Source organism: Panthera tigris, chromosome D4 (genome assembly GCF_018350195.1).
Source record: "Panthera tigris isolate Pti1 chromosome D4, P.tigris_Pti1_mat1.1, whole genome shotgun sequence".
Taxonomy (NCBI): Eukaryota; Metazoa; Chordata; class Mammalia; order Carnivora; family Felidae; genus Panthera; species Panthera tigris.
In genome coordinates this window covers 16,867,734-16,895,180 of record NC_056672.1, presented here as the reverse complement: position 1 = coordinate 16,895,180, position 27,447 = coordinate 16,867,734, and the positions used below count along the sequence as shown (strand labels likewise).

General features: G+C 42.3%; 1 protein-coding gene and 1 non-coding gene across 3 annotated transcripts; both read left to right on the top strand.

The window, feature by feature from the left end:
• The first annotated feature begins 205 nt into the window (after positions 1–205).
• Positions 206–27,439, top strand: NMRK1 (nicotinamide riboside kinase 1). 2 transcript variants are annotated; one of them, XM_007077502.3, is made up of 9 exons: positions 206–291; positions 3,563–3,626; positions 9,472–9,562; positions 9,850–9,898; positions 15,930–16,077; positions 16,169–16,240; positions 17,333–17,439; positions 19,721–19,804; positions 24,958–27,439. In XM_007077502.3, exons 2-9 carry the CDS (start codon positions 3,598–3,600, stop codon positions 24,975–24,977), a joined length of 600 nt encoding a protein of 199 aa, XP_007077564.2. In that variant the 5' UTR covers positions 206–291; positions 3,563–3,597; the 3' UTR covers positions 24,978–27,439. The 2 variants fall into 2 exon arrangements, with proteins under 2 accessions (XP_007077564.2, XP_015390921.2); XM_015535435.2 differs by having other exon boundaries at positions 17,306–17,439.
• On the top strand, positions 22,888–23,001 carry LOC122233339. Its single transcript, XR_006210897.1, has one exon. It is a non-coding gene; the product is annotated as a small nucleolar RNA SNORA12 (small nucleolar RNA).
• Positions 27,440–27,447: the final 8 nt, after the last annotated feature.

Below are 27,447 nucleotides of genomic sequence, written 5' to 3'. Positions count from 1 at the left end.
GAGAAAGGGCCGGACCTTGCGGGGGCGCACGCGCGCGCGTGGCCCGGGTGGCCGGAGTCCCGCCCCGCCCCGCCCCGCCGGGGCTGGAGCCGGCGCCGCGTCCGGCCCGAGTGGGACGGAGCCCTCGGTTGGCGGCTGCTACCTGGGCCGCCTCCTACCGGGTAGGAGCGCGGAAGGAGGGGCATTGGGCCTCTCCGCTAGCGAGCTTTGGGGGTTGCGGCGGGTCAGCGACAGGCGCGCATTCGGCCAGCGCCTGTGCAGCTTTGCTTGGGAAGACTCGAACTGGCGCCGGTGAGTATCTGCGCGACCCGGCCGCGCTGCGCAGCGTCGCCGAGGCCTGAAGGTCTTCCCGATGTGTGGCTGTGCTGGACCCCGAACCTGGTTGCGTCTTTCGAGCCTCGTTGGGACTCTTCAGCACCCCAAACGGGCTGCTAGATGGCCTGCCGAGGAGGATGTGTCCGTGGTGGCGTGGTGCTTTAACGGCCCATAATAATCCTTAGTAAGAGACAACCAAGAGGTGGTAGGGTTGTGAAGTCACCAGGGACAGGGCCAGCTCTTGATCCCCACGAGAGGAGACAGCCTTTTATTCCACGAGTATTGTGGTGGACTCCCCACGACCCGCCTGCCACCTATTATTGTACGGCCTGCTAACTGAGAATGATTTTTACCATTTTAAAAAGGCTGAAAAGAAATCAAAGGAAGATTTTTGTGGCACGTGAAAGTTATAAGAAATTCACATTTCGGTGTCCATAAAGTTTTGCTAGAACACAGCCACGCTCATTTGGCTTCTCCGCCACAGCAGAGCTGAGCTGCTGTCCCCAAAGCCGAAAACATTGACTGTCTGCACTTCACAGAAGTTCGCCGACCCCTCACCTAGCAGATTGAATCTCCAGTGGGAGGCAAGGGCCAGAGCATACAAGAAATACAAGTGTGCGTTCAGTTCAAAATAGCACAGTCTATGTAATAAAATCAGTTGTATCTTTAAGGGAAGGGAAAAAAAAAAAAAAACCTAAAAGAAAAAACTTTACAGGAGGGTCATATGTAAAGGGAAGCTTGAAAGTTTCTGCTGGGGGTTAGTGAAAGATAAAAGTGATTCCAAGGGAGAGGGGCCTGGGCTGAGTATTCGGAAATTCTGTTTACTAAAAGGGAGCAAAGTTTAAACAATAGTAGGAAAAGACTTCCTTGTTGTGTGGGAGAAGATAATCAAAATATCTGCTGAACAGAACAACTAAGTGAGAAGTCCTGAAACATGTCACCGGTTTCAAAATATCCGACTGTTCTTTAGATGCCCTGAGAGGTACATTTCGTTATGTGTATTCGAGAGTTGCTTTCTTCCTTATAATCTGCTGATTTCTGCACATACCGCTTCTGACCGTTTTGCAGTTTAGAGGCCAAAATGTACCTCGGTTAGTAGTGGAATACACGGAATAAGCGCATACAAGTAGTGAAAAAAGGATTCAGCATCCTATCTTACTTAGGGTAAAAAAGGTATCAGAGGAAATTAAAATACTCATTTTGGGTTTGCTCTGGGCTATTTTAGTTTCTTCCCCCCCCCCCCGCCCCCCATGTAAATGACTCTGCTGTTGAGGAAAACTTTGTGCTGAGAAAATAAAATACATAAATAGCTCACGAAATTGGAGATGGTATAATAGTCCAGGGAATCAGATGCCCCAGATCAAATAGGGGTTGTCTCTCCAGGGACAGCCCGCGATTTAGTTTGTAGTTGATCAAGCCGGTTTTCGCCTCATGGGGTCTGCTACTCCATATATTTGGAGTGGGGCAAGTCTTGATTGCTGGCTTTTAAGTGTGATTTTAAAATAGTTCTCAAAGTGGGCAGCAGGCAGTGTAATAACACAAAGTGTGGAGGCGGACGGTTCCAGCCCTGCACTTGGAGTTCACCTTGGTGCTGCCCTGTGCATCCAGTGCGGTTTTTGAAATAAATGACTTCTGGTATTGCTGGGCCCACCCTCACCCCAGCACCTGTCTTGCTTTGGCTTCTCGAAGTTCCCCACCCCTCTCAACACATGGTCACGTGATCGGTGCTACTAAATTGTAGCCAACATTTACCCAAACAGTCTTGGGCAGTCTGAGACTGCTGACTACCATAGAATTAAGGGCTCCTGTTTTGATAAAAACTTGCATTTGACTGTGGGAATTCCCTCCTGAGCCCAAGCAATTTTACAGGTACGTTCTTGACTCTCACTCCTTATTTCTGAATTGCTCGTTGCCACCCAAATAATCCCCTCAAGCGTCTCTCCAGTGCCACAGCCACACTTGTTCTTTGCATGCTGTGTAATTGATCCAATATCCTCATGTGTATGCACAGCTGTGGCATGAAGCAGGGGGACCAGGAGCCCTTGCCACTCAGTGTTCACAGCCATTAATAATACATCAATAAAAATGACATCTATTATGCATGAGAGCCTCACAATTAAGCCAGCACATATGGGCATCCTTTCTTTGCTCTTGGTAATAAAGTGCTTTTTAGCAGCTTGGAAAGAAGAAAGAAAATAAGTCGCTTGGACACAGATCAGGGATGGGAATTGGGAGGGCTGCTGGGGGTCTCCAGCTCCGTGGCCACTCACCCCAGTGGCCCAGATTAGCTCCCTGATCACCCCACCAGACCAGTCCAGAATAAAGAGCAGCATTAGTCCAGGCAACCCTCAGGAAGCACTATTGTGAGATTCCCTGCAGCTGCGCCTCCTTTTCACGTAAAGAGGTGAAAACACTCCATTAGAATATCCATAGGACTGCTTTACTGAACCTTAGGGGGCCTTGTGTGAAACTGCCCTCCACCCACTAGACGAGGGGTCAACAAACAATGGCCTGTGGCTAAAACCTGGCCCTAGGCTTGAACATTTGCAGTCAGTTTTCTGATTAGGAACGCTAACTTTGAAATCCAGCAAGAGAGATGTTATCCCAGTAAGAAAGGAATTCCATTCTTCTCATTAGTAGATGTGTATTACAACAGCAAAACTGTACTCCATTATTACGTTTTGACTTCCGTCAAAAAAAACCGTTATGCAAACTTGTTTTCTCTCTTGTTGTAGAAGTACCTTCATAATAACTTTGAGTTTGCCTCTTGCCTCCCAAAGGCTCAAATATTTACTACCTGGCCCTTTTCTGAAAAAGTGTGTCTACCCTGGCCCTGGACTTTGATTTTTGAGTGAGGAAATAGTACCCTTAAAGGGAATTCACTTTCTTTTGCCTCTGGCCAGCAGTGACGTTTCCCCCCAGCTCTGTGGGTTCCCTGCCACTGGGGAAATAAACGGGTCATCTCCAGGTGATTGAATCTTAAAACTGAGTTTCAGAGTTATGAACCTCTGTCGTGTGTGGTCTCTGAGACTCTGGCCTATAAGCCTGGAGCACACCCCAGCCGTTGTGAGTCTGACAGAGAAGCTGGTACGAGTTGAAGCTCTTCTCCTGAATGTGGATAATCCAGGGTGGGGTTCCCCAGAGGTCATGGTCATCCTTCCCCCTCAGCTGGCTCTCCTAATTTAGGACTCTTATTTCTTTAGATATCCAAGTGATACACGTTCAATTTTTTTTTTTTTTTTTTTAGGAAATTTTACGAAGACGTGATTTTCAAAGCTAATTATGAAAACATTTGTCGTGGGAATCAGTGGGTGAGTAATTTTGCTACAAACAGCCGGTGGACGTACTCAGGATGTCCAAAGGGTGTTTTCCTGTAGACGTGGTGGGGAAGGAGGAGTCAGGATTCCTGAATCCTGAAGAAAGGAACAGGCCACTGGCTGTTTTATAAATGGCAGCAGGAGATGAGAGAGTCTCTTACAAACAGAGAAACAGGACCCTCAGTAATCAAAATCTGCCTGTTTTACCATTTCTTTTCTGGAGTTAACATCAGATGCTTTTTTATCCTATGTCCTTATTGCCCTGGCATAATTATTAGCTGTGTGCCCCTCTCCCTCTCAAAAGTGTCCTAAATTATATGGTCGCCCAGTCTCTCTGGTACCAGAGGTGTGCATGCAAATAAGACAGCAAGGGACATTATTTGTTTTGCTACTGTTTTATGTTCATCTTTCTTCTGGGTACATTCACATTGTGCATGGTCCAATTAATGAAATACTTGAGACTATTAAAATTAGAAGTTTGTGATTTGGGGGAGATCACTGTGTTACTGTATTACATTACTGTGGTAAGTAATCAGAAGTCAAAGGGGATGAATCCAGTGGCAGAACTCTGCCTTGCCTGGCTCCCATCTAACCAGAACCAGAGTTCCGGTTTTTCTCTGCATGGCTTCTCTTGTCCATGCCTTCCCTTCTGCGCTCACTGCCATCATCCTAATTCAGACCCTCTTTCCCAAATTCCAGTCCCTCCCCCCCTTAACCTTTTCTCCATACCTCTCTGCCAGTTGAATCGTCTTGCAAAAAAGTTTTAATTATTCTCTCGCTTAGTGAACAATAGTCAGTGGTTATCAGTCACCCAGAATGTAATCTGAGTATCCTGGTGCATGAAGACCATTCCATACGTAATAAAAGAAATGCATTAGCTTCAGGGACAGGTAGGCTGTAGGAGAGGTTTGATCCGGGAGCTCTGTGGTATCCCCAAAGACTTGTTTCTTTCCGTCTCTTTGTGTCTTCCTCCACTTGGATTCGTCCTAGACTTGGCTCCATGTTTTGGTCACAAGGACCAGTAGGTCCTGAGACTTTGTTCTTCTTAGCCCGCCTTTCTCCCTGTAAGTCACGGTTTTCCCTTTGACGGCACTAGCTCTACCCCGTGCACACAGTCACTGTGGCCAAAGGGATGGACCTGCCTTGATGAGCTGAGGCCAGTGGGACCCTGCCCTGGAGTTGAGAGCGGGGTCAGTCCACACCAGGCCTCGGAAGCAGGGGTGCACCTGGGGAGGCAGCTGCCCAGTCTACTCTAGCATCGAGTCCAACTTGCATTCTACGTATTCCCTTCTTCTCAATATCTGCCTCGGGCTTTCTTGCCACGTGCACTGGGTGCTGCCCACACCTCCCTAAGAAAGCCTCCTCTTTACTCTCTCTTCCTCAGCAAGTGCCAACATTTCATTTTAGTGCTGCTTCCGCGAAGCACCTGCCAGACTCGGCTGCAGCGACCTCTGCTCCTACCTTTCTTCCTTCCTCTAGACTCAGTGTTGGATCTTTCTTGTATACTTACCACTTGCTACCCTATGAAATAATCATTACGTTAAGACGTCCAGGAATAGTGGGGATTCCAAAGGGTTCAAGAGTCAGTCAAGATCCTGGAAATGTAATGCATGTGTGATGATATTCACTTTTCCGGGGAAGGGGTATATAATCTTTATCAGATTTTCATGTTAAAAAATGTGATGTTAAAAAATATAACTTCAACTGACTAATTTCACTTAGCATAATACCCTCCAGTTCCATCCATGTAGTTGCAAATGGCAAGATTTCATTCTTTTTGATTGCCGAGTAATACTCCATTGTATATATATACTACATCTTCTTTATCCATTCATCCATAGACAACTACGTGGGTAGAACTGAAGGGTATTATGCTAAGTGATATTAGTCAGAGAAAGACAAATATCGTATGACTTTACTCATATGAGGACTTTAAGAGACAAAACAGATGAACATAAGGGAAGGGAAACAAAAATAATATAAAAACAGGGAGGGGGACAAAACAGAAGAGACTCATAAATGTGGAGAACAAACTGAGGGTTACTGGAGGGGTTGTGGGAGGGGGGATGGGCTAAATGGGTAAGGGGCACTAAGGAATCTACTCCTGAAGTCATTGTTGCAGTATATGCTAACTAATTTGGATGTAAATTTTAAAAAATAAAATTAAAAAAATATATATAACTCCATGGGCCTTGGAGTTAGACTTTGTATGCTATTACTTGCTAGCTGTTATCTTGGGCAAGCTTTATGAGTATACGGTTTTTCAATCCTTAGGTTCCTCAACTTTAAGATGGAAATATTGGGGCGCCTGGGTGGCTCAGTCGGTTAAGCGTCCGACTTCAGCTCAGGTCACCATCTCACGGTCCGTGAGTTCGAGCCCTGTGTCGGGCTCTGGGCTGATGGCTCGGAGCCTGGAGCCTGCTTCCGATTCTGTGTCTCCCTCTCTCTCTGCCCCTCCCCCGTTCATGCTCTGTCTCTCTCTGTCTCAAAAATAAATAAAACGTTAAAAAAAAAATTAAAATGGAAATATTAATATATACCTGCTACAGAATGGATTTCCTCTTGTTTAAGTACCTACAGATAGCCTTTTTAACTCCTCCTTAGCGCTCTGTCATATTCCAAATATAGTTAACCCTCTTGTCTCTTGGCTATGTAACAAAAAAACAAATGGACCAGGACTTGTGCGTTTATTTGGGTGTTATGAACAAAGACGGAAGTGGCTCCGAGTAGGTAGTCGTTTTCCTTCCCCATATCCTAGGATAAAGCATGCACCTGTCGGGACACTCTTGCCCTGAGGTTGGAATGCACGTGAGGTGGTTGTGAGCTTGGCGCCTAGTGGTTCTGAGCATGCTGAAAGGGAAGAGTTAGTCTTAAGCTGTCACCCGAGCAGGATTCCAAGTGTAAATCTTAGACTTGAGCTTGTTCAATTCCGACTTGTTAAATTCTTGTTAAATTCCCTTTCCCATCTGTCTCACCTGGACTGCCTTCTGCCTGGTCTCTCTCCTCCAAGTCTACAAAACCGGAGTACCTGTTCTTCATTGTCTCCAGCTAACTCAATGAGAAGGGATCTAATTACTGTCGGTTTGACTGTATCATCTGAAAGGGATAAGTCTAGAATACGACACATTTTCTAACCAGGTTGCTTATACTATAATAAAGTTATCCCTGTTTACTCTCTATTTTAAACCAAAGTTCAGAATCTGGACTATATAAACTCAACATGGATTTTGGCCTTTTTTGTTAAAAGGGAAAAAAAAATTTGTACCAGTATTTTCTGAAGGCAAAAAGTAACACCCCACCCCACTTTCCCGTCTTTTCAAGAAGATCACCCATATCCTACCCAATTATGTATTCTAAGGTTAATTGGAAAAACTTGAATCCTATTTCTTGTACTTTGTAGGTATGTTATATAGGTGATATTGAATAAATCCAATAAACAATTTTGGTGAATTAATGTTAGTTTCTTTTCTAGATTTTAAATATATTGTACTCTTTCAACTGGGATTAAGCACAGGTTCTCGCAAATAAATGTGCAGTTAAGAGTTTTTCGTACCATCAGGGCACCTGGGTGGCTCAGTTGGTGAAGCGTCCTACTTTGGCTCAGGTCATGATCTCATGGCTCATGAGTTCAGTCCCGCTGACGCCACAGAGCCTGCTTTGGATCCTCTGTCCCCCCCCCCTCTCTGCCCCTTCCTCACTTGAGCGTGCACACACACACACACTCTCTCTCTCTCAAAAACAAATGAACATTTAAACAACAAAAGAGAGTCTTTGCAGTGTGGACATTTGGTCGTATGATGAAGCCTTGACTTAATATAATATTTTGTTGTTTGTTTTCCGAGAAACCAAGTGGTTTTACTGTAGCATGGGAACAGGACCTGTGAGCAGAAAGAGCTGCCTCAAGTAACGTTACGTTTTGTTTGTTGTTGTTCTCTGGTGTTTTGTTTTTAGAAGAGACAGAATACCAGGAGGGGAGGGGGGAGAAGGAGAGAGCCTTAAGCAGGCTTTACACTCAGCGCGGAGCCCGTGCAGGACTCAATCTCACGACTCTAGGATCGTGACCTGAGCCCTTATCCAGAGTCAGACACTCAACCTACTGAGCCACCCAGGCGCCCCTAGAGGAATGGATTTAAATGTACAAAGTAAAACATAGGAATACAGAGGAAAAAACAGTTATACTGAAATACAGTTATAAAAATATTTTCAAAACAAATTGTAGCATTGTGATATATACATTTCTTTACTAACTTATTAGATAACAGTATCCAGCGGTAGGTCTGAAAACTGCCATAAATTTGAAATAATGATGACTGTCGATGAGGCTTCAAGATATCTGCCCCAACTGTACCATAATATGAAAATATCTATGATTTCTATTGGTGACAAAGTCACAGGTACTGTGAAGACTACTGATGTTTGTTACTTATATTCATAATTAAAGGGGAAGCTAAAGTTCTGTTAGAATATAGTAAGAATAAAGATGTAATCTCTTTCCCATTCAAGTTCACAGTCTATGAGTCTGTCCACAGACCCTCAGAAACGTCAGCCCCAGGTTGAGAAAAGCTCTGACCAAATGACTAGAGAAGCGCTGTGTGTGGCATTAGATGCTGAAGAGTAGACACACGGAGCAGTTAGTCAGGGTCCCCATTCTCCTTGATGTCACAGTCCAGCCTTGATGACTGCATGTGATACGCTTCGATGGGTTCTCCCACCCCTCCCCAAAGCGGAGAGAGGTTAAGGAGAAAGGAGGCAGCACAGCAGAGCTGTGGTTGTGTGCTAAGTGCTTGTAATAAGCCCATCCTCCATTTTTCTCTACAATACATGGAAACAAAATCACAATGACCCGCCTGCAATTTTTTTTTAATTTTTTTTTCAACGTTTTTTATTTATTTTTGGGACAGAGAGAGACAGAGCATGAACGGGGGAGGGGCAGAGAGAGAGGGAGACACAGAATCGGAAACAGGCTCCAGGCTCCGAGCCGTCAGCCCAGAGCCTGACGCGGGGCTCGAACTCACGGACCGCGAGATCGTGACCTGGCTGAAGTCGGACGCTTAACCGACTGCGCCACCCAGGCGCCCCAGACCCACCTGCAATTTTATACACTTGAACCAAAAGTGCTGCTCATATTCTATGGTTTTGCATATGAACCCTGTGAATGTTTCAGTACACACAGAACATTCTTTTGCTTCCCACATAGTAGCTATATTTTTAAGCCTTAGTATTACCCAGTTCACTTGCCCAGTATTTAGTTTCCTTTCTCCTCCATCCTTTCCAGTATATTTCTTATCATTTATTATGGTAGATCTACTTAGGGCTATGGTTTTGCCAACATATCTATGAAAGAAATAATTTCTCATTTATGTTTATTTATTTTTGAGAGAGAGAGAGACAGACAGAGTGTGAGCAGGGGAAGGGCAGAGAGAGAGGGAGACACAGCATCCAAAGCAGGCTCCAGGCTCTGAGCTGTCAGCACAAAGCCCGATGTGGGGCTTGAACTCATAGACCGTGAGATCATGTCCTCAGCTGAAGTCCGATGCCCAACCAACTGAGTCACCCAGGTGCCCCAATAATTTCTTTTAGACATTGCATGTTTTTTTATTTTACCTTATTTATTTTTTAAATTATTTATTAAGTAATCTCTACACCCAGTGTGGGTCTCGAACTCATGACCCCAGGGTCAAGAGTCACATGCTCTTACAACTGAGCCAGCCAGGCATCCCATACGTATTGTTTTAAATATCCTTTTTTTTTAAAGATCACTTTAAGATGGTTTATATTAAATGCATCTTCCTTCTTGGTATTTTTGATTTTTTTTTCTTTTCCTTTTTTTTTTGTTCAGTGTGACAAATGGCGGGAAGACAACACTGGCTAAGAATTTGCAGAAACACCTCCCAAACTGCAGTATTGTATCTCAGGATGATTTCTTTAAGGTATCTAAAACTTCTCAGGTAATTCATTTAACACAACAAAATCCTAGTAGCCGGTTGATTAAATTACGTCCAGAAAGCCTTTGCTGAACGATACAGCTTTTGTAGTGAAGGCAGGTTCCATGCAGTAATGTCACTGATCCACTAGATGGCATTACTTATTGTTGCGGCTCTGATTTTATTTATCCTCCTCATGCAAAGCGTTTACTAAAAGTTTATCGCCTCTTCATTCTATAATTGTATTATTTCTGCACTGCACAGTTTTGATGGGTGCTTCGTTATTTTTTCAGCCAGAGTCTGAGATAGAGACAGACGCAAATGGATTTCTGCAGTATGACGGTAAGTAGATGAGTTTGTGAAACATGCACAAATGTTCATTTTCTGTTTCAAACCTCTGTCTGTGAAGACAGTCTCGAAACGTGCTCAAGCACACTGCTATACTCTACACATGCTTTTGTAAAGATTTCTGATTTATGTCCAACTATTTAAATAAATGAAACCCAGGGCACCTGGGTGGCTCAGCTGGTGAAGTGTCTGACTTCGGCTCAGGTCATGGTCTCGTGGTTCGTGAGTTCAAGCCCCGCATCAGGCTCTGTGCTGACAGCTCGGAGCCTGGAGCCTGCTTCGGATTCTGTGTCTCCCTCTCTCTCTCTGCCCCTCCCCGACTCATGCTCTATCTCTGTCTCTCAAAAATAAATAAACATTAAAAAAATTTTTTTGAATAATAAATAAATAAATGAAACCCTTTTTCCCCAGTTTTATATTTAAAACTGAAAACATTGGAACAATAGATTTTTTTTTTCTAAAGCTAGAACAAGGTATGTTTGCTGGTACTATATTCATCCCTGCCGGGGGGGCACACATAGCTCTACTCTCACCCCCTCCCTGCAGTCTTGTCTGGAACAAAGTCCAGGCTCATCTTGTGGGCTTCCCTCCCAGTGACCAAGGTGCACCGGACAGCTGGTTTCTTCTTTCCACTGCTCATAAAGGTTAGTGAATATTTTTTAGATGGATTCACCTCGCTCCCTTGCCCAATCTAATACTGTTTTGAAGCCAAAGGATTATAAAGTCAGAAAATATTTATTTTCCTCTAGAGAATGTCATGCTAATAAACTATATTTAATGGTCTTATCAACTTTGATAACTAACAAGATGATCACTGAGTGTTTATGCAAGCTGGCAGCAGAAACAACTCTCTTAAAGACCCATAAACTGTGTTCTTTATTTTTAACTTTGACGACCTTAGAGGAAAAATGTTGTGTAATCAGTTCTTACAGACACATGATAGTTTTAAGAGAAGCAAAATCCTTGACTCGCTGCCTGTTCTTGTGTCTTGAACTGTAGCCAGGATATTTTTTTTCATTCCCCCCCCCCCCCCCCCCCCGCACCGAAGGTTTGTAAGGAAGATTATTAAAAAGTAAGAGTTAAACAAGGAAAAACCATTTTCAACAACGGACAAAGAATTATTTCTAATGCGAATGAGTTCTTATAAACTGATAAGAAAAACACTAATATTCTAATTGAAAAATGTCCAAGGATATAAATAAGCTTTTTACAAAAGCAAAAGGTTATTCGATTAATAAATATACAATAAAAAGTCAACCTCAGAAGTAGCCAAAGAGTTGTAAATGATTTTTTCCCACTTATCTTGCAAGCAGATTTTTTTTCAGTGTTTATTTTAAGAGAGAAGAGCCCGTGTCCACACACGTGCACATGAGCAGGACAGGGGCAGAGAGGAAGGGGGAGAGAGAATCCCAAGCAGGCTCCACGCTCTCAACATGGAGCCCATCGTGGGGCTCAATATCACAAACCCCGAGATCATGACCCGAGCCAAAACCAAGAGTCAGATCCTTAACTGACTGAGCCACCCAGGTGCCCCAGAGTGAACAGATTTGTAAAGAAATAATTATCTAGTGATGGCACAGGCTTCATAAAACAAAAACTTTCATAAATGGAAATATCAACTGACATAAGCTTTCTGGAAGGGAGACTGAACGCGTGTCCCAAAGCCCTTAATATATTCATGCCGTGTGTCAAGTGTCCCACTTCCAGGAGTCTATCTTAAGGAAAATCTGAAATTTTTAGGCAAGTACACAAATTTAAAGTAAATCAAGGTAATGTTGAAATCTTTATGATAACCACCAAAAGGCTAATTTAAAGACACAAAGCTATCAAGTTTATAAATAGATAGAATCATTAAAATGTAGTTGATACAGGGGCGCCTGGGTGGCTCAGTCGGTTAAGCGTCCGACTTCAGCTCAGGTCACGATCTCGCGGTCCGCGAGTTCGAGCACCGCGTCGGGCTCTGGGCTGACGGCTCGGAGCCTGGAGCCTGCTTCCGATTCTGTGTCTCCCTCTCTCTCTGCCCCTCCCCCGTTCATGCTCTGTCTCTCTCTGTCTCAAAAATAAATAAATGTTAAAAAAAAAAAAATTAAAAAAAAATAAAATGTAGTTGATACATACAAAATAAGTCAGAAGAGGTAAAAAACAGAGAACTTAAAAGAAGTCAAAAGATATGGAAAAGTAGAAAATGAGAGTAAGATGATAGATTTAAGCCAAATATATTGGTAGCTACATTAAATTAATTGAACTAAAATACAACAAAGATTGTCAAGCTGGATTGAAAGAAAAATCAAAAAAGCTCCTTACAAGAGATATATTTAAATATTAAGACAAAGAAAAGTAGACAAGGCTAGAAAAAGATAATGCCATGTGAATAATAATGCCTACTGAAAGAAATCTGGTATAACTACTAATATCAGACAAAGTAAACACAAAGAGTGTCACTAGAGATACTGTTACTAATATCTTACTAAAAACAAAGAGATAAATAAGTTAATTCAACAGGAAGATAAACAATCCAAAATTTGTATGCACCTCATAACATAACTTCAAAATATGTTAAGCAAAAACTGACAAAACTAAATGGGGAAATACATAAATCTATAATTATTGTGAGATTTTAAAAATTTTTTTTTAAAGTTTATTTAATTTTGAGAGAGAGAGAGTGTGTGTGTGAGTGGGGGAGGGGCAGAGAGAGAAAGGGAGACACAGAATCTGAAGCAGGCTCCAGGCTCTGGGCTGTCAGCACAGAGCCGGATGCAGGGCTTGAACCCACCAACCGTGAGATCATGACCTGAGCCAACGTCAGACCTTAACCAACTGAGCCACCCATGCACCCCAATTGTGGGAGATTTTTAATACAACTTCTTCAGTAACTAGTGGGAAAAGCAGACAAAAACTGTAAGGGTATAACGGATTTGAAGCACACAATTAACAAATTTAACTGAACTAGCATATATGGAGCACGTAGCCAATCACAGCAAAATACACATTTTGATTTTCTTAAGAATACAGGGCACATTAATTAAAATAGAGAGCGTATGCAAGGGCATGGAGCAATTCCTAGTACATTTCAGTAACTTGAAGTAATATAGAGGTATCTTCTAATCACAGAGAACTGAATTAGAAATCAGTAACAAAAGAGTAAGCAGAAAACTCCCAGCGTTTAGAAATTAATCAGTATCCTTTCATTCTGGAAAAATTTAAGCATATGCAAAAGTTGGCAGAAAAGTATAATGAACTCTCCTGGATTCAACTTCTAAATGATGCACTCTTGACCAATTTATATTTCATCTGTACCCTTACCTTCTCCTTCTATATTTTTTGAAGTAAATTCCAGACGTCATCACATTTCATCTGAAGCAAAGCACTTCTGTGTATCCCGTGGGCCCAAGAATAAATCGCAGTGAAAATCAGAAGATCCTTTTAACTGAACAGTAATGAAAATATATTAAAACTAATGGTATTTCTGGTTGCAGCTAAGTTGGATTGGCCCCATTCCTTGCTCTTCCTCCCCCTTATAATTGAAAATCCTCGATGGAACATGACAAACAAAGGAAGACTCGAAGATGAAAAGAAGGGAGCCAAACGCCTAGGGCCTTCAGGACTTGAGGAAGGGCATGACTGTGATTCTGTGGGTTTTCTTTTTACCTGTCATATATCCAGGAAGGGGTACTGGAAGGGTGTGAAACATGGAATCATCAATAGGTACAGACAAAAAAAGCCCCAAGAAACCTGTTCCCTCTAGTCAAAGGACCGGGAAAAGGATGGCCTACTCAAATCGAGTATCATTTTGATAATATCCACCCTATTGTAGCTAAACACAGAGGGAAAAACCGTCATTCCCTCACGGTGTCAGCAGGGACTAGCGAGCAAGACTTCTGGACCCATCCGGCACCAGCAAGGCAAGGACCCCACCGGGGTCCTATCACTGGAGCCAGAGAGCTGGATTCCCACAGCCACCTACAGCAGAGACAGGATGACGCGGTGGGAGGTGGTGGTGGAGGTGGTGAGACTCCACTGTCCCCACCCGAGGAGCGTCAGCTACTGTCAGGAGGATGCAGTTGAGAGCTGAACGTCTGTCCTCACCGAGCGACAATGAAGCTACACCCGCGTCTCCCCTCGTGGCTGCCCCCACTCCATGTTGGTGAGGTTTAGCAGGGGGATGACCACCCATCCCCACCTGAACCTGCATACCACACCTAAACAGGGTAACTACCTACTAAAAAAAAAAAGATCACATAGGATCCAGAGCCTCACAACATAATACCCTAACCTTCCAGGACGAGACTGAAATTCATTCGTTACATCAAGAACCAAGCAACTCTCAACTTGAATGACAAAAGAAATCAACAACCACTCCATGATTACACAGATGCTGGAATTATCTAACAAGGATTTTAAAGCAGCATTCATAAAAAGGCTTCAGCTAGCAACTGTGAACATTCTTGAATCAAGTGAGAAGTGTGACAGCCTCAGTAAAGAAATAGAAGAGGTAAAAATCAAATAGGAATTTTTAAATTGACAACATACAGTAAACTGAAATTTTAAAACTCACCAAATGGGCTCAAGAGCAGAATAAATATGACAGGGGAAAGAATCTGAATTTAAGGACAGAACAGTAGAAATTACTCTTATCTGAACAACAGAGAGAAAATGGACTGAAAAGAAATTAACAGAAATATGGGACAATAACAAAAGCTCTAACATTCATATCATTGGAGTCTCAGAAGGAAAAGAGAAAGAGTGTGGTGCTAAAGAAGCTAAAGAAGTAAAACATCATAAATTTGGCATAAGACATAAACCTACAAATTCAAGAATCTGATCCCTAAGCAGATTAGACAAGACAGATCAAAAAGAAAAGAGAAGGCACAAATTACAAATATCAAAAACAACAAAGGTAGTATCACTACAGAGCCTACAGACATTAAAAAGATAAGAGCATATTATGGACGTTCTGTGTAACTAAATTAGAAAACTTTAATGAAATTGACAATTTCCTAGGAAAATGCGAGTTACCAAGGCTAATAACAGAAGAGAAAATCCTAAGAGTCCTATGTCTATTAAATAAATTAATCGATAATTTTAAAACCTTCCACTAAAAAACCTAAGTCCAGATGGCTCAATTCAGTAGTTCCAGAGTAGGGCTCAGAAATTACAATTCTGGTAAATTCCCAAGTGATACCAATGCTGTTGGTCTACGTACTATACTTTGAGAATCAGTGTTGTAGAATACTTTTGCAGAATTATAATTGTAAGCTCAAAAAGTATACGCAGTTTAGAGTTTGAAAAGGACATATTCATGTCCCTTTATAAAATTTTTAATGATTTTTCTCTTATTTGCCTATGAGAACCCTTTATATATTAAAGATGTTGTGAAATACATTGCAGGCATTTTCCCCAGCATATCATTTATCTTTCAAACTAATTTATAGATACTTTGTTATCAAAAATATTAAACTTTTATGTAGTCACAGGGGGAACAGGCATTATAAATAAAGCAAGATTAGCCATGAGTTTATGATTGTCGAAGCTGGTAATGGGGCCATGGGAATTCATTTTGTGTATATTTGAAATTTCACATATTAAAAATGTTTCGGGGTACCAGGGTGGCTCAGTCGGTTGAGCGTCTGACTTTGGCTCAGGTCATGATCTCCAGGTTCATTGGTTCGAGCCCCGCACCGGGCTGTGTACTGACAGCTCAGAGCCTGGAGTCTGCTTCAGATTCTGTGTCTCCCTCTCCCTCTGCCCCTCCCCTGCTTGCACTCGCTCACTCTCTCTCTCTCTCTCTCTCTCTCTCTCTCTCAAAAATAAATATTTAAAAAATTTGTTTTAAATATTTCAAACATATCACTTTGTCAATAATAGAGTTTAAATTTGTCTAAAATATTTATTAGCTACTTTGAAAGGTAAATGAAATAGTATTATTTTATGTATTTATAGAGCCCTAGACATACTCATCATACAAAGCCACATCATAAAACTTTTGTTGTATTCATTTCATGTATTTTTGTACATTTACTTGAAGTTCTTGAAGCGCTCAATATGGAGAAAATGATGTCCACCATTTCCTGCTGGATGGAAAGCCAAGGACAGTCCCTGGCATCAACAGACTCTGGAAGTGCCGAGGAAATTCCCATATTGATCGTCGAAGGCTTCCTTCTCTTTAATTATAAGTAAGCATCCTCAACCTTATACTGACCTTTAGTGAATGGTGGGGGGGTGGGGGAAGGGAAACCTTGCGAACTAAATATGCTGTTATTTTAGGCCCCTCGACACACTATGGAACAGAAGCTACTTTCTGACCATTCCGTATGAAGAATGTAAGAGGAGGAGGAGGTGAGTTTTGGTATCACCTTTGTGGATTGGAATTCCAAAGACAAAATATGCATGGGGATGAAAAGTACAGCGTAGGGAATAGAGTTGGTCGTATTTAGAACAGCGTGTATGGTGACAGATGGCAGCTAACTCATGGTGACCATGGAGTCACATATAGGCACGTTGAATCCCTGTGTTGCACACCTGAAACTAGTGTGTGTCAACTGTACTTCAACAAAAAATAAAATTTTTTAAGCAAAAACATTTTTTTAATTTTTTAAAAGACAAAATTGTAGGAAAAACAAGGAAAGAACATTATTGAGCAGTGTATATGTCAACAATGCCTCATCTCTTCTACATAAAGAGCAAAACCTTGTTACATAAATGCTCATCCACCTGGACTAATGCAAATTATTTTTCTAACATACATTTATTTATTTATTTATTTATTTATTTATTTAGACAGAGAGGGCGTGGGCATCGGAAGAGGAGACAGAGAGAGAGAGAGAGAGAGAGAGAGAGAGAGAGAGAGAATCCCAAGCAGGCTCCGAGCTGTCAGTGCAGAATCCCATGTGGGGCTCAGTCCCACAACCATGGGATCATGACCTGAACTGAAATCAAGAGTCGGACGTTTAACTGACTGAGCTACCCAGGCACCCTGCAAATTACTGTTCCAAGAAAAGGCCTTTCGACAAACCATTTGACTTCTCTGTCCTAAATCTTCAAGTGAGCCAGTCCCATGTTGATTATAATTTTAAATTTGTGAACCATTGTTCTGCTATAGCCACAAAGCACACCAGTTAGTTGAAAGCTTAATCCAACATATCAGTTCCTCTGTCATTATTTATGTTGATATTTGCCCTTGATTTTTTTATAAAGCACTGAAGCATAGGCAAATAATTATGAATGGTAGCGAATTACAAAAATAATGTTTTTGGAACCCGGAAAGTAAATCCATTTTATTGTCTTTGTAAGTAGCACTGAATCTAAAATGTATGTATGCTCTTAATCCTGTTTAGATTAAGTCTCAGTGATTTTCCCATTATCCTGACCACTGTTAGTTTATCAATTGTGTGTTTCCATCAGTATAAAGTTTCCTGTGTGTTTTGATAGTACGAGAGTCTACGAGCCTCCAGACACCCCAGGGTATTTTGATGGCCACGTGTGGCCCATGTATCTAAAGCACAGACGAGAAATGGAGAAGATCACGTGGGAGATTGGTAAGCGCCTTTTCTCCCTCTACAGAGGGCATTTACTTGTCTTTGCCTTTAAGTCCACAAGAGCAAGGACGTTAGGAGGTTTTTTCTCGTGGATTACATAATAAAGGATCCTTCTAAGCCACAACACTCTGGGCTCCTCTGCTTCCACAGTAGGCGCTACTGGTTTCTGTTTCTCGGTCTTCAACTCTCGTCAAAGCCTATCAGCTTCTAGGTGGTCATTCATGAAACTCATATTGAGTGAATGTCTTCTGTGTGTAAGGCAGTGTCCTGCTGATGTCAAGGGAAGTAAGACAAAACCTGCCCCCACTTGTAAGAGCCAACATTCTGTCCAGGAAACAGCCGTTAAAGATCCTGGCTGCACGAGCGTGTCCTCTCTAGCTATGCCAAGTGCTGTGCCACCAAGTTCCAGGGGGACGGCCCAAGGCCCAGCAATCTGGGAAGGCTTCCTTGAAGAAGCCTCTTAAAACACACTCTAAAGGGTTTAAATGGACAAAGGGGGATAGGTCGGTAGACAGAAGATCACTCCAGAGAGTACCCGAAAAGACCAGGGACACAAAGGAGCGAGTAGCACCTGAAAGAAGGTTGGTGTATTTTTGGTAGAGAAAACTGAGAGAGAGGTGATACTGGAGACACAGGGAAGATCTAAACTCTACCAGGCCAGTTAAGGACTTGGGGCATTTTCCTGGGAGAAGTGGGAAGCCCTGTACAGAGAGGTTTTAAACAAAGACATGGTAGGGGCACCTGGGTGACTCAGTGTCTTGTTCTTGACTTCAGCTCAGGTCACGATCTCACGGTTTGTGGGTTCAAGCCCCGCATGGGGCTCTGCGCTGACGGCACGGAGCCTGCTTCGGATTCTCTCTCTCCTCTCTCTTCCCCCTCCCCTGCTCGTGCACTCGCTCTCAAAATGAGCAAACTGAAAAAACAATTTTAAACAAGGATATAGTTGATATCAAATTCTTGTTTTAGTGCGATTCCCCTGGCTATGTGAGGGTGGATGCAGAGGGTGTGATGTTGGACGCGTGTGCTCAGTAGAACAGGGTGACAAAATAGATACGGAGCGGCACTCTCCCTCTCCATCTCAAATGCCACTCTAACCATGCCCCCCACCCCCTTTGCTGAAATACCTTCAGAGTCTCCAGCTTTCTGGTATAAAATCCAAACATACTTCAGGGCCCCTAAAGACTAAGGCACAGACAGCCTTGCTCTAAAATCTCATCCCTGCAGTGTTCCGACCTCCCAGCTTCTAGCCCTTCCAAACTGTGCATCCTTTTCTTAACAGACAAGTTTATCTCTTACCTCCAGTTTTTTTTTTTTAATTGTTTTTGTTAATGTTTATCTATCTTTGAGAGAAAGAGACAGTGTGAGCGGGGGAGAGACAGAGAGAAAGGGAGGCACAGAATCTGAAGCAGGCTCCAGGCTCTGAGCTGTCAGCACCGAGCCCAAGCTCAAACTCGTGAACTGTGAGATCACGACCTGAGCCAAAGTCGGACGCCTAACCAACTGAGCCACCCAGGTGCCCCTTACCTCCAGTTTTCTGATTAAAGAGTTCTTTCCTTCCTTTAACCTACATAGCTTCTACTTTTTCTTCAAAATTAACTATGCCAGTTTGGGTAAAAATATCTCCTGGGCCTGGAGAATTCTGAGTCAGTACATACGTGGCACAGCCCAGACCCCTGCATGATTCAAGAAGCTTCATAGGCAAGCCTGATGCATACGTAGGTTGGAGAACCACCCCCTTAAATGATTCTTTTGGGGAGACACCTCTGCAGTGCTCCTAAAGTGCCACATGCACAGTACCACGTAACTCTTGCTTTTTCAAAAAATAACTTTCACATCTGCTAGTATGCATTTCTGAAACCAAATTTTTTTTAACTTGTTGTTCCTGACTGTAATCTATTTCTCTCTTTAATGACTATTAATTTCTTTTTACATTATGGCCCTGCATTCTTTGTTTAAACCTATTCGTATTCTTTTTTTTTTAAGTTTATTTATTTATTTTGAGAGAGTGACAGTGTGAGTGGGGGAGGGGCAGAAAGAAAGAGAGAGAGACAGAGAGAGAGATGAAGAGAATCCCAAGCAGGCCCCACACACTCAGTGCAGAGCCAGATGCGGCCTCAAACTCATGAAACCATGAGCTCATGACCTGAGCTGAACCCAAGTATCAGACACTTCGTGGACTGAGCCATCCAGGCACCCCAAACCTATTCGTATTCTTAAGAGATGTCAAGTGCCAGAGTAAGAATCCTGTACTAACCCATCCGCCTTCCTTTCTCCTTCCCAGTTTACCTAGATGGAACAAAATCTGAAGAGGACGTCTTTAAAGAAGTGTATGAAGATCTAATACAAGAACTAGCAAAGCAAAAGTGTAAGTATTATGGATGGTGAAGGAACAGCCAGGAAAATAGTTCATTTTATACCCAAGAATGGCTTACCAGAATGCTAATATAGGAGTGATTATATCATTCATTGCTTTGAATGATAATATTCATTGCTTTGAAGATAATTCAGAATCAGAGACTCTGAATGGGCTTGGGGACTTGATTATTTTGTTTATAAGGTTTTTTTTATTTAAGGGTGAAAATATGTTTATGTTATGTCGTTTAAATTGTTTAGTAGATGGATGTTGTTTCAATGGGACTGAAATTATCCTTTGAGCAGAGTGAAGTTAAAATGCTGGTGATCTCATTTTAATATGTCAAGAATTCCCCGTCTCCTTTATTCTTCTAGAAGATTTCCCATGAATTTATTTTCCCAAATACTTCAAAAGTAAACACAAGATGTTAAAAAATATTTATTGAATGTTTCCTTAAGGTGTTCATATAAGATGACACATTTTGCAAGTACCAGAAACTTTTCCTTTATCTAGTTTAAGCACAAAGAAAGTACAGGGGTAGCGGTGGCTTCAGGCTCAGCTGGATCAAGCTGGTTCAAATGTCATCTTCAAGACTCTGCCACAATTCCACGTTCTGTTTGGGTTTATTTTGAAGCCAGACTCTCTCTACTGACAGATACGATGGCTGTGGCAGCACCATACTCCTAGGCTGAACAGCCTCTTAGGCTCAACAGTAGAAAAAGACCATTAATCCTTTCCCAAGATTTCCCATGAGTTGATAAATGTTGAAGCTGGGTTTTGGGTTCCCAGGGGTTTATATGTGATTCTCACTGTTTTAGCATGTGTTTAAAATTCTTTATTTTAAATGGTTTTTTTAAAAGCACTTTTAGGGGGAGGGGAAGGAAAAAAAATAAGAGGTTAGAGTGGGAGACAGCCAAAGCATAAGAGACTCGTAAAAACTGAGAACAAACTGAGGGCTGATGGGGCGTGGGAGTGTGGGGAGGGTGGGTGATGGGTACTGAGGAGGGCACCTTTTGGAATGAGCACTGGGTGTTGTATGGAAACCAATTTGACAATAAATTTCATATATTAAAAAAAAACCAATATGAAAGAACAAAAAAAAAAAAAAGGAAATGAAAAAAAAAAAGCACTTTTACATTTTAGCCAAGCTAAAAATTCTCAGGGAAGATTTTGATTGGTCCTGCTTGGGTCACATGCCTTGTGCTAACCCAATCACTTTGGCGAGGGAGATGGCATACTCTGATTGGCTAGGACTGGAACATGCGCACATCTTGTAATTGAATGCCTCTCTTAAAGCCTTTTGTTTAGGGGGAGAAATTCCCCAAAGGGAAAGCAGAGCAGGCAGTAGAAACCAAAAGGATGAAAAAGCATGCAGGGAGAACAAAACTCTAGACCTACCTGCTGTTATATTCGAACTGTTTGAACTAACAGGGTTTTCATGGTGAATATATGCAAAATGCTCATTCAAGAGAGGTAGGTATGAGTCTCTCCTGCAGTGGAGAATATTACATGCATTTAACTACCCTAGCCCAGATGTCATCATCTCTAATAAGAATTAGATTTCCTTTGTTCTCAGTAAATCCCTGTCTTACAAGGGGACTGAGCCCAGCCAGCCAGCCCACCGGTCCTCCACACTCCTGGTTTCAGGCTCAGCCCTTCACGGAGGCAGGAGCCCGTTTGAAGAAATTTCAGTAGCATTTTAAGGTTTCTTCTAGTGGAACTTACAGTCCGTGGCAGATATACCGGACTACCTCTGCCATCTGTTACTTGGATGAAAGGCCGGGAAACTCAGCACTGACATGAATGGCTATAAGGAGGTGTAGGGTGAAGGGGGCGTTCAGCCTTCATAAATCATAGTCCCTGAGCCAGGGCCTCTTTCTGAGGGTTATCAGCTCCCTTTCTGGCCCTAGTCAGATACTTCAGGGTGTTTTAGCTGCTGGACACCTATACCTTTCCATCCTCTTAATAATGGCCAGTGCTCAAGTCCATTTCTGTTTTTTTTTTTCTTTTTTTTTTTTTCTTTTTGTAAACGTTTATTCATCTTTGAGAGAAAGAGCATGAGCAGGGGAGGGGCAGAGAGAGAGGGAGACAAAGAATCCGAAACAGGCTCCAGGCTCTGAGCTGTCAGCACAGAGCCCGATGCGGGGCTCGAATCCACGAACCGTGACATCATGACCTGAGCTGAAGTCAGACACCCAACCAGCTGAGCCACCCAGGCGCCCCTCACTTCCATTTCTTAGTGACTAAGTCGGACTCTGTGGCGTTGCCTTGTCGCCCATCTCCTGATAAAGATGAAAGGAGCCTTAAGCAAATAGCTCAGGCAAACCTCACCTAGTTCCACACCACACACCAGCGTGTGCCATCTGTCCCAAGGCCCAAGAACAACAGGTATGTTTTGATGGACACTGAAAGCCCACAAGAAAGTACATGTCCACGTGTGTGGCACCCACCTTTTCCCTTGCTTACGTCCTAGAGGTTTGTAAGGAGTATTCAACTTCGCCTTTTAAGGCTATCTGGTTTGTGTCCTAGATATTGGGTAAAGTTAAGTAGGAGAAAAAATAAAGAATGTTAAAAAAGCTATAAAGTCCAAAGTAGATGAGCTTTTCTTACCTCTTAAGATCTATGTTTTGTTTTGTTTTTTTTTCCAGTTGCCTTAGTAAGTTCTGGTATTATTTATAGTACCCCCCCCTTCCCAGTTCTTAAACCGCAGTGCCCTGGCAGAGCCTCCTGGAGGGATCCTCAGTGTGGCCTGGTTTAACCCAGTCAGGGGCTGAGCTGGCAGGGAGGCCTTGCCCGTGTTTCTAAGCACTACTCTGCAGGCCTCGCGTAACATCTCCTAAACTTGCTGAATTCAATTTCCACTCTAAGCACATAAAATCATAATTGTGGTAAAGTAATAATAACGAGAGGGAAACAGAGATTGAATTTAATTATTAATGACACAAATGACCCAGGAGAGTAAGAAACATAAAGTTCTAATTTAATCCTTATTTAAATTCAGTGTTTGAGGCAAAATGCAGTCGTTACCCATTCTCACAATGACAAGGCAGGCTAGCCATCGGAACGTTCAGAGTCCTTTTGAGAATGTTTATTTTCATGGCGATGGTTTTCTTTTTGGCACACTTGTTACGTTTTCAAAGGAGCCCGACTCTGCCACGTGTACTGGGTAGGAGCTAGAAAAGGTTGGCGGGAGATCGGCTCCCACATGCAGGAAGGAAAAAGGGGGAAAGTGTGTATTTCCATCTCCTTATAAAAGCATATTAATTATTTTTTAAAAGTTTTTATGTAAAAAAAAAAATCACTTAAATTCCCACCAATCAGCAGTGTTACCATTTTAATGAGGACACAGTCAATATTTTTGCTGTTCCCATCAGTCTCTTTACATGGTTACATGGTTACTTGCCATGGTTTTTTCTGTTTTTACATTAGTATTTACTATTTAAGGAGCTTTATAGAGCTTATTATAAAATGAAACTGAGCAAAACTAAACAGCTCTCCCAGTGAAAGGAGTCAAGGCTGAGTTCTGTTTTGCTCATTAAAAGTGAGTTATAGGGGCCCTGGGGTGGCTCAGTCAGGTAAGGGCCCAACTCTTGGTTTCGGCTCAAATCATGATCTCACAGTTGGTGAGTTCAAGCCCAATGTCGGGCTCTGTGCTGACAGCGTAGAGCCTGCCTGGGATTCTCTCTCTCCCTCTCTCTCTCTCTGCCCCTCCCCTGCTCACTCATTCTCTCTTTCTCTCAAAATAAATAAACTTAAAAAACTTTTTTTTAAAGTGAATTATAAGGGGGTACTTGGGTGGCTCAGTTACGTGTCTGACTCTTGATTTTGGCTCAGGTCGTGACCTCAGGGTTGTGAGATCAAGCTCTGAGTCAGGCTCCGTGCTGGGCGTAGAGTCTGCTTAAAATTCTCTCTCTCTCTCTCTCTCTCTCTCTCTCTCTCTCTCTCTCCCCCTTCTCTCTCTCTCCCTCCCCTCCGCCCCCCCGCCCCTCCCCCTGCTCACATGCTCTTTCTCCCTCTCTAAAAAAAAAAAAAAAAAAAAAAGGGCATTATAAGACTTGGCTTTGACATCTCAGTGGAGAAGAAAGATGTCCTATGTTACATTTCAAATCTAAGGAACAAGAAATTGCAAAATAAAAATTTAATAAAATGTGTGTATTTTCTTTTTGGTATTTTTATACACTGAATTTAAAATATGTCCAATTAAAGGTAATAGTAGTATAATTATCTAATACAGTAGTCCACATTATCATAGGATTAATGACCCATTTCACAATTGCTGGACATTTAGTGCCATCGTAAGTTTTTCACATTAGCAAATAATGTGCTATAAAAATATCTGCCTATATGACTTGTTTTTTTCTTCTTGAATTATATTAAAATTTTTCAGGGGCATCTGGGTGGCTCAGTCAGTTAAGCGTCCGACTTCAGCTCAGGTCATGTTCTCATGGTTCGGGAGTTCAAGTCCTGTGTCAGACTCTGTGCTGGCAGCTCAGAGCCTGGAGCCTGCTTCGGATTCTGTGTCTCCCTCTCTCTCTGCCTCTCCCCCGTTCATGCTCTGTCTCTGTCTCTCTTTCAAAAATAAACATTAAAAACAATTAAAATTTTTTGGAAGTAGCACTTTCTTGGTCAAAGACTGTAATCATTTTTATATTTACATACTTCAGAGATGACTACACCAAAAAATGTGTGTTTTTCCAACACAAACTATGTAGCACAAATACAACAGGTTTATCATTGAGTTTCAAGCCAAAGTCCCAAAGTCAGGCTCACATACGCTTCCTTGGTTTATGAAAAAAGATTAAAGGTACCAATACACTTTTCCCAAATCAAGGATAACATTCCAAAACAATAATTCTAGTACAGCCAGCCACCCTTTGTGATATTCTTCTAATTTTCAAACTATTTCATTCTTTTAAGCCAATGATTATTATACCAATTGCAAATGACATTGGGTATCTGATATCTTCAGATAGGCTTAAATTTAATCAAGGATTAAAAGAATGAGACTTGGCCTCTATTTAGTTCTTTGTGGAAAACCAGCATTTCTGGTCCCAGAATCCCTGTGACGTTAATGTTAAGATTTACTGTTGATAGTGTAAAGATTTAATAAAAATGGAAATTGGAATTCTCTATTCATTTCTCTTCTGCTTGTATTTGTTCCCAAGGTTTGCACGTGACAACGTAAAGATGGAGTGCACTGAACCCTTCGGGGATGAATTAGGAAACTCGAAGGCCTTTATTCAAGAACCTGCACGAAGATACAATATGTACTTTGGTATGATGACAGCTGTAGTTCGTTCGTTTGTGTTACCACATATGATTTCCGCCACGTGAGGAACAGTAAATAGGGATCCGTGCCACTGGACGGGAATGTACCTTGATGAGTTGTTCTCGCTCCAAGGAGTGCAGAGATACAGCATTAGCTCACTAACGAGTCAGTTCCTCTAGACCAATGATCATCAAACTTTTCCAAATAGGACCAAGTACGAAATAAGGTTTACATCACAATCCAGTAGAGATGTAATCCATTATGTTTGTGTGTGTCTCTGTGTGTGTAGGTATATATGTGTGCAATGTGTGTATAGAGATACACACACATACAAGGATCACAAAGGATTTACCTAAAGCATGCTGATATTTTTCTATTTTTAATTTTTTTATAATCTTCATTACCATCCAGTACCGATGCCTATTTCCTGCAAATGAAGGCTTTACCAGGAGTAGCAGTCACATTGAGCGCATCAACAGTTTGCTGCAGTGTCTTTTTTGTGTGGGTTCTGTCGCTGTGGCTGCTTTTCCTGTTCCTTGCATATGTGTAAAACCACTGGGTCGCTGTGTCTCTTGTGTTGCTACTTTGTTACAAATGGTATATTTTCTGTTTTATCTTGGGTTTTGTCAAACCAGTGGTTTGAAGTCCCAGAAATCAGTTACAGTTACTTAGATGATAAGTAGTACCTTTGATTGCAAGGAAGAGACAGGAGATCTGAATTCTATAATGTTTTGAGGTCTCTTTAAATACTGGAATTTAAATCATGTATTATACTGATCAACCTCTTGTTTTTTTAACAAACAGATTGCTCACAATCCTCTCAGTCTTTACAAATAGAAATGTATTGTTACACTAACTTTAACTGTAACTCATTTGATCAGCTCTCATTATTTCTATATTTCTAACTAGCTTGTCCTCAGTGGCAATTAGGGAAGGGGTTTTTTTGGTCACACGTACTACACAAAACAACAAAAAAGAACAAAAAAACAAGCCCTGGCAGTTCTTCCACCTAATAGCTATATGACTTGGATCACACTATTCAAAGTCTTCATTTCCTCTTTGTAAAAGGGGAATATCAACAGTACTTAGCATGGGTGTAGCGTAGAATAAGGGTCATGTTCAAAATCCTTCCCACGGCCCCCAGGGCATTCCCTGAACTAGCTTCAGTGTGCCTGCCTCTCTATTCTCATTGCCCATCGTTCAGTCCATTGCTGTTCGGTGCTGAGACCTCCTGCCCTCAAACTTACCAGGGCCCTTCCTGCCTCATGGCGGGCAGCCAGGCTGTTCCCGACACTCGGAGCAAGTGCCACAGCCTTTCCCTCCAACCAGCCTGTCCCTCCACAGAGGCAGACATCCTGCTTCATGGAGGACTTCTCTCATCGTTCCCTCCACAGACGCTCTCAAAGCCGCCCTACCTGGCCGTCGCAGCACTCATCCCAATTGTAACTGTCCTGCCCCCTACACAGCCGCTCATTTAGTGGCTATCTCCCCAGCTACATGGAAGCTCCATGAAGGCAGGTCTGACCTCTGTGACTTAGTTACAGACACGCCCCTGCTCACCAGCACAGTGTCTGGCTCATGGTGAACACACAAAAAATAGCGGGTACTTTTTATAACTTCCTATTACATCAGGAATGGATTCACATGCAACCAATATCTTATTCGAGGACTAGTAACTTACACTCATTGGGATTTATTTTATTTATTTATTTATTTATTTATTTATTTTTACAAAAGAAGGAAGTTTAAGGCAGGCAGTCTAGGGTTTGCACATCGAGTTGTCAGATTTAGGGGGAAAAAAACAACAAAATTAGAGGACGCACAGGTAAATTTGAATTTCAGGTAAACTGTAGCTCTTTATCAATAACTTTAGTATAAATAAATCCCTGGGTGTCATATTTTATATGGGTGTCATATTTTATATGGCACCTCGCTTTTGCAACGACTCAAAAATGTCAGGAGAAAAAAAGCCAGGGTTTTCCACCCTGGACTTGTGGACCTATCACCAGGAGGTCACAGGGAAGCATTGGAAACTCCCAAGATAGTGTCAGTAACCAAGAAGGACGATGGTGTCGGGAGGCACACACAGGTGGCCACGTGCCTTCCAGAGTCACCCAACAGTGTCCCCTGCAGACTTCGTATGTCCCTGGAGCCGGAACTGGCTCACGTGGCCACTTCTCACTGCAAAGGGAGGCTAGATAGAGGGTGTCATGTCACATTTGAACCAATTATGATTCATTGTCTGGGAATGCTGCCACGGGAACAAAATCAAGCCTCTTTCAGCAAGGAAGGAGGAGGGAACAGGTGAGAAATCGAAAGTGCCTGCCACAATCTTTTTTTTCTTTATCTTTTTCTTTTTAATGTTTCTTATTTTTGAGAAAGCATG

Excerpts from the sequence above, each read along its gene's own strand:
- NMRK1 (XM_015535435.2), top strand. The coding sequence starts at position 3,598 with ATGAAAACATTTGTCGTGGGAATCAGTGG. Across the intron at positions 9,563-9,849 it reads CTCAGGATGATTTCTTTAAG|CCAGAGTCTGAGATAGAGAC; the intron begins GTATCTAAAACT and ends TTATTTTTTCAG. Across the intron at positions 16,241-17,305 it reads GAATGTAAGAGGAGGAGGAG|TATAAAGTTTCCTGTGTGTT; the intron begins GTGAGTTTTGGT and ends TGTTTCCATCAG.